At 36.3% G+C, this 7914-nt stretch overlaps 1 protein-coding gene across 1 annotated transcript in view; it reads left to right on the forward strand.

The window, feature by feature from the left end:
• The window catches only part of LOC107751175 (SEC14-like protein 1), a 65354-nt gene that overhangs the window by 29296 nt on the left and 28144 nt on the right, over nucleotides 1–7914 (forward strand). Inside the window, exons 2-4 of the mRNA XM_016566852.1 lie at nucleotides 3159–3405; nucleotides 5531–5640; nucleotides 6298–6487. Of these exons, the coding sequence (XP_016422338.1) occupies nucleotides 3159–3405; nucleotides 5531–5640; nucleotides 6298–6487 (547 nt within the window). The remainder of the gene's footprint in view (nucleotides 1–3158; nucleotides 3406–5530; nucleotides 5641–6297; nucleotides 6488–7914) is intronic.

A 7914-nucleotide genomic window follows, 5' to 3' on the forward strand; every position in this document is an offset into this window, starting at 1 on the left:
CTTATGTCCCTTGTCTGTGTCCCTGCACTGTGGAGTCGCATGGTAGAGTCAATGGTCTTTACACTCTTCTATTTTCACACGAGGGCTGCCGCAGTGTACTATCCTTTTTTTATACCCGTTTGACAAAACGGAAATTGAATTCAGCTTGAACACACTTTACTGTTTATCACAACAAAGGGCTAAGCAAGCTCACAACACTGACAAGGTATGCGATACAGTATGAGACCAAACTTAACTTTAGCTCGTCTCAACACAGTAAACAAAACAAGTGTCTCCTAGCAACGACAACTGCGCTAAACACTAATGAGACAAGAAATAAATACACTTACGATCTGCTTTTAACTTCCGCTGATTGACTGCTTCTCTCAAAGAGTATTTCTTTACACTGTCTTTTGCTAGCGCTTGAACACACTTTACTGTTTATCACAACAAAGGGCTAAGCAAGCGCACAACACTGACAAGGTATGCGATACAGTATGAGACCAAACTTAACTTTAGCTCGTCTCAACACAGTAAACAAAACAAGTGTCTCCTAGCAACGACAACTGCGCTAAACACTAATGAGACAAGAAATAAATACACTTACGATCTGCTTTTAACTTCCGCTGATTGACTGCTTCTCTCAAAGAGTATTTCTTTACACTGTCTTTTGCTAGCGCTTAAACACACTTTACTGTTTATCACAAAGGGCTAAGCAAGCGCACGACACTGACAAGGTATGCGATACAGTACGAGACCAAAACGCAATTAACCTGAACAGATCATATCTTCCTATTTTCTGCTATTTATAGCACAAAAAAACATGAATGAACATCGGAATGTATATTGAAAGAAACAGAAGAACTTACTAAAATGTGTCACAGTGTTTCAGCTGTGGAAAGAAGTTAGTAAAACAGCTTAAACTGTTTTGTATCTTATTTTAATGTATGTTTGAGTAAATGTCATTAAAACAATTTTACGACAGCCACCCATTTAAATAAATTTGATCAACAACTAAAGATCAACAATGAATTGGAGTGGCATTGGTCTGTTACATTAATTTAATTAAATAAATATATACTGGGGGCTGGGGAACTAAACTTATAGTAAGCCTTTGATATATATATAGCCTATTCCTAAAAGTAGTAGCTTTGTTTAGAAAAATAGCAAGGAGATATTGTAATTATTTATTAATAAACTAGTGTTTTCCCAGTCAGTGTGTCGGCTGCAAAGATGACGTGGATGCTGATTCCCCATCTCCGTAGTACAGTGGACAGTACAGGCGGATTGTAGACTTGGAAGTAAACACCCTCTGCTATGATTGGCTAACAGCTGTGTATGTTTGACAGACTACATCCTTCACAGATGTACGCTGATGTGATTTAGGTTAAAACGCATAAATACTCATATCAAACAATCTGTTTAACAGACAAAGCAATAGTGATCACGTAAAAACTTTTGTGTTGCGACGGATCCAATATAGTCAGCACAGCATCGTCTTTATCATCTTTCTGAATATCCTGCGTCGAATTGTGCCTTGTTTGTAAACGAATCCGCAGTAAAATTAAGTGAACATACTGTAGGACCAAGTTCTTACTGACGCGGCCTGGAACTTCATAAAAAAAAAGTTCATCCACTCTTTTCTAACGTTGGGATCAGAAGGAAGGCAATGCAAAGACTGTTTTTCTACAACTTGGCACTGAAAGACACTTGTCTTGTCTTCAGAGCCATCTTTATTGTTTGGTTTCGGCGTAGACCTGCGTTCACCTCTCTCGTAAACACACTACATGCGTGAATCGGTGGGCAGGGCTAAACAGGCAGTGTTGTAGAAGCAGGCATTGATCTTCTTCTGCGGAGGTGGTGTTTAGCCACACTATTACATCATAGAGTGGTACATTCCACAAGCTGTCATTTAGGCAGACTGGCTTCGGTATAAGCTGTTTTTAGACTAACGAGAAAGTTTTGAGTTCTGAAACTTTAAGGACATTTTTATAGTACAATGACCTCTTATGTCAAAAGATCAAGGGAATTTTGGTTTCTCAGTTCATGACCCCTTTAATTTGGTTAATTTTAAAGTAGACATTTCAAGATCATCTTGATATTGTGAGTGTATAAAAATAAAATAAATCCCTTGACAGTTTTGAATTATTTATTACTCTTATCTGTATGAGCAAAAATGACAGCATATTTTAAGTTTTTTCCACTGTTATTAGGAAAAAATGCCAGTGATTGCGCCGGTGCCTCCATGTCATGCAGTAAGAGTGCTAACACCTTACACACTCCGCACAAACACTTGGATATGTACCTAATAAAGCACATTTATCTAGTGTAACATTAGAGCAAATGGCGGTGTAAAGTTGCTACTACTTAAATGTTTCAATGATAAGCCATATTTGAGGTCAATGAATGATGCAATTTTTGGATTTTCTGCTAGATATAATGTAATTATATCTAGCATATAATTACTAGATATATACCAGCATATTTAACTGCTGGTAAATATGACCAGCAGTTATATTGTTAACTGCTGGTCCTCAAGGACCAGCAGTTAACAATCTATCTGTCATGGACAGTTTTTTCTGTGAATAACCAACTAATAAAGTTTTAGTCAACTTAACATTTAGTCGACTATTAGGGTGCAGCCCTAAACAGTTTTTAGGTTATAACTTAAAAACTATAACTTTTAGGTTATAACTGTCTCTGCTGTAGACTGGTGTAGAGGTATTTTAATGCTGGTGTCACACTGGTTACAATTAACAGCATGAGAGATGGTGAGAACACATGCTATTTAATCGCATGCTATAAATAATCCATAACAATTTGCATTACAGTTTCAGTTTTAAGTCAATTAACTGAAAGGTCAGAATTTAAAAACTCAGTAGAGGTCTCTCTTAGTTTTTTTTTTAGTTTTTTTTTTTTTATAAAGATTTTATACATGTTTCAGTAATCAGATAAATTCCAATTTCAGAACTGTCACGTCTTTAATGGAGAGATGTTATGCTAGTGTTGTTTCCTCCGAATTACGAAGACAGTTTGTGTATTGTAATTCACAGAAAGTCTATGTTGTCTCCCATAAACTTGCGTCTTTTTTGTGACGTCTTTAATGCATGTGTATTTATCATCTAAAAAAAAAAAAGTAAGTAGTGAAAAGTGAGTGATGTGTTCTTATTTCTCTATAGGGTAAGGAGATTATTGAATACTACCTGAGGGAGCTTGAGGAAGAAGGTATAACTTGCGTACCTCGGTGGAGCCCTTGCCCACCATCACCCACAAAGCCCATGGTGCCAGTTGTTATCCCTGCATTGCCTATCACTCCCACAATCACCATTGAAGCCCCTCCTGAGAGCATGAATGAGATTCAAGTGTGTAAAGAGGGCAGCAGTCCTCTGGGCAGCCTGAACGATGCCCTTGTAGCCAGTCCAGACGGTTAGTACCAACACTGTTGCCACTCTGACCTTTTCTACATTATATTAGAACATTGTATTTTTTTTGCCTTCCCTTTTGTACTTTGCCTCAAAATTATACCACAAATATAGCATGTTTCTGTTTATTAAAACTTAGCATTAAAAAAAATCTTCAATTTAGAGTTTGTTTGGGAACATTTGTTCAGCTTAAAGGGATAGTTTACCCAAAAATGTCCTTAATTACTCAACCAGTAAGACCTTCGTTCATCTTCGCAACACAAATTAAGATATTTTTGATCAAATCTGAGAGCTTTCTGACCCTGCATAGACAGCAATAGAACTAGACTTGTGCTGGTATTCGGTAATGCGATATATCACGGTAATGAATATGCACGATATTGTTATCGTGGGCACTTCTAAATACCCTGAATAATTATATATTACAAATTATTCCGAATTTTGAATGCATTTTAAGAATACTTTTCCCATCAACTGGTCAAAATGCACAACACCGCTGTATGCTGCGTGAAAGACGCGTGCGCACTCTGATGTAAACAAGCGCGGATGTGAAGCACATGGCGGAACATGTGAGAGACGCTCTGGATGAAAGCGCACTTTCACTCTCTGACAGCAGATGGCGCTAAACTGCAGAAATGATAATAATAATAATATAATAATTCATTTAAATGCAGCCTTTACCCCGGAAACCCTGTAAACAAAGCAGCTGCATTACTTCCTGTTTCTGAATCATGTTTAAATGATTTAAATAGCCATTCAGATTTGTGTATTTGCTATGATGTTCATCACAGCGCCAAATACTTAAATATTTAGACTTAATAGGCTATTTATTTTCAAACTTTTTTTTACATTTTAATCTGGACTACAACATGCCCTAGATATTGTTTGAAAGTGTTTTGATTCTTTATTGTTCGGTCACACTTTACATTAGGGCTTCATTAGTTAACATTAGTTAATTCATTAGTTAACATAAACTGCCAATGAAAATTCTTCTGAACATTCATTAATCTTAGGTATTCCAATATTTAATAACACGTTGTTAAAATCTAAAGTTGCAAGTGTGTTATTTAATGAGCTAACATGAACTAAGACTTGTATTTTTTTTAAACAAAGATTAATAACTTCTGTCGCAAATGTAGCTATTGCTCATTGTGAATGTTAATGCATTAACTAAGGTTAACTAATTAGGTCTTATTGTAAAGTGATACCTATTGGTCTTTATAGTTCTTTTGCACTTTAATCTGTGTAAAACTTTTAACTTTATAAATTTTTCTGTTTTACTTTATTGCATTTAAATGTTCAGTTATTTTTGTTATAAGAAAAAAGTTATTAAACCTGTTATACTGTATTATGACAGCACTTTTTAAAAACTAAATTTCAATATCGTGATAATACCGCATACCGTGATAAAAGCATTAGCAATAAATCGCAACATGAAAATTTGATACCGGCATACCCCTAAATAGAACTAGCACATTCAAGGCCCAGAAATGTAGTAAGGACGTTGTTAAAATAGTCCATATGACATTAGTGGTTTAACCGTAATGTTATAAAGCTACAAGAATACTTTTTGTGTGTTGACTTTATTCAACAATTCTTCTCTTCCGTGTCAATCTCCACTGCACATTCACAAGAGTACTGCGATGCATGCATGTGGTGCTGCTGACACAGGAGCCGGTGTTCTAATGTAGAAACACGCATGTGCTGCACCTTGTTTACAAGCAGAGGAATGTACACGCTTCCGTCGTGGTACTCTCGTGAATGGCACAAAGATTTCTTCCCGGAAGAGAAGAAAACGTTGAATGAAGTCGTTTTTTTTGTTTTCTTTGCGCAGAAAAAGTATTCTTGTAGCTTCATAAATTTAAGGTTGAACCACTGATATCATATGGACTATTTTAATGATGTCCTTGCTACGTTTCTGGGCCTTGAACGTGGTAGTTCCGTTGCTGTCTATGCAGGGTCAGAAAGCGCTAATCTGTGTTCCAAAGATGAACAAAGGTCTTACGGGTTTGGAACGACGGTTGAGTAATTAATGACTGAATTTTTTGGTGAACTATACCTTTAACGTTTCATATAAACATTGTTTATTTAAGATGTGCTAGATGTAAATTGTTTCAGTCTATGTTTAGATAAACTGGATGCAGACTACATCAAACGTTATCTGGGTGACCTCACACCCCTTCAGGAGAGCTGTCTGATTCGCCTGCGCAGCTGGTTGCAGGAGACACACAAGGGCAAGGTGAAATGCGCACACACATTTCTAATTTTCTAATTTTCATTCAGAAGGATCGATATCTATTGGCATGTGTGATTAATCCGCTGATATGTGGACATTATGAGATTATTGGCATTGGCTGATAACTGTGACTGTGTATGTATGATAAACCAGATGGTTTATCCTTGTTATTAATGCATAGGTATATGTATAGAGAGAGAGAGAGATATTAGCCATCTAATAATTATTACTCTAATTATTAGAGCCATAAATTTAATACATTAGAGTTGTGTATTATGTAAAAAAAAAAAAGGCTCCCCCCCCCCCCCCCCCAAAAAAAATTAAAAAAAATGTCTTTGACTGTGTGATGCTCATATATTTCCATTTACGTCAAGCACTTTTTGCAAGGAAAAGTAGGTCACATTAAAATACAATTTGTGCAAATGCGTCATTCCCTCAAAACGTTTTATGTACGAAAATAAGACATATCTGCAATTTCAATTTCTGTTCTCATTTCTTAATTACATAATTTCTGTAATAAGGGCATTCATTTTTTTAAGCATAGCGACATGTATTCAAACAATTCACTAATGATCAAGTTTATGATCTCGTCACATTTTGTCAGTAGCAGTCTAGAAACCAACCTGTCTAGCTTAGTTGTTGATCCTCCTGTCCTCTTAGATCCCAAAAGATGAGCATATTCTAAGGTTCCTGCGTGCACGGGACTTCAACATAGATAAGGCACGAGAGATCCTTTGTCAGAGTCTGACCTGGAGGAAGCAGCATCAGGTGGACTACCTTCTGGACACCTGGAGCTCTCCTCATGTGTTGCACGATTACTACACCGGAGGCTGGCACCACCACGACAAGGGTGAGTGAGCACGTTGATGCCCTGTCAGTTAAAGGTATTTCTCTCATTCATTCGTTGCCAATACATACAGGCTTACTGAAGTGTTTATTTTTGGGCTGTCAATTTAACACGTTAATATAACGAATTAATTTCGAGAAGAAAAAAAATAATGTGTTCAAATTTTAATTTGAACCTAATTGTCTAAAATATAACGCAATATTAAGTTCTTATTTATTGAAATGTTGTATAAAAGCAACATCACATTTGCATTCATGCTATTAGGGACAAAAACAGCACTCGGTGATATTGCACTTGTTGCTCTTGTGATATTGCTTAACTATATCATTCATAAGATATAAATATAAGACAAAGTCTCATACAGGGGTGTTTTTTCCTTAATATCTTGAATTTTAGGGGCATATAACTGCATTCTATACGCTATATTACACAGTGAGTTGTTGCCGTGCATCATATTCGTCACCAATCAACTATATAGGTGTGTTCAGCTTAGGGCTGTCAAAATGGCTGAAAAACTAAATTCGAATTTTGTACTTAAATATGATCAAAATTCGAATTATATTCGAATTTAAAATGCATAATTTCAGTTAGGGTGAAGAAAAGCTTTAGGCTTCTCTCCTGAGGCCACAAGAGGGCGCATAGAGTAAAATATTACTAATGCACGTTTATTCAAAGCATAAGATAACATGACTATCTGCGAAAAAAAGTGCATAATGTTTAAAATAATGGCAAATGGCAATGGTAATGGCAGTGGTATGGGGAAAAACCCGCCATAATTAAGTTGCTTAAACAACTATAAACAAAACAGCATCATGCAGGGCTTAAAGTTCTCCGGCATCGTGCCGGATCTCCGGCGTGCAGCGTTTGGCTGCAGAAAAAAATAATCCTACATTTAAAAAAAACTTGTTGATATCACTTTCGAGTCCATGACTTTCACTCAGCTTTCACTCTCAACCAAACTAACATTACTAGCCAATCAGAATGTTTTGCTCTTATAAACACGAGACGCGCATAATAGTATCCAACTGCAGAGTCGCAGCCCTGATGAATGGAGAAGCGCGACACGTTGAAAAAGCTGCGAGGCGCAATGTTCAAAGATGTCCATCTAGTGCATATTTACATAGAAAAACTAACTAAAAAGCAGCGGAGCTTTATAAACAGCTCAGAGTAATCACGTCATCTCCATAAGTACGATATGATTGCCAAAACAAATTTACCAGGATTTTTAAAAAGATCCTGTTCACACATGACATGATCTCTTAATGGTAACTTACCGGTAAAGACTAAAGGATAAACTCTTCCTCTGTATATGCTGTGAATTTGAATTGCTTAACATTCATCTGGGAAAACTGTGCATTTTCTCACTAGATTTGTAACGTAAATCATTTATAAACCTTTGCCAACACAGGAGAATACATAATATTTCTAAA

The sequence above is a fragment of the Sinocyclocheilus rhinocerous genome, unplaced genomic scaffold, assembly GCF_001515625.1.
Source record: "Sinocyclocheilus rhinocerous isolate Xijiao unplaced genomic scaffold, SAMN03320098_v1.1 scaffold2656, whole genome shotgun sequence".
NCBI classification, from domain to species: domain Eukaryota; kingdom Metazoa; phylum Chordata; class Actinopteri; order Cypriniformes; family Cyprinidae; genus Sinocyclocheilus; species Sinocyclocheilus rhinocerous.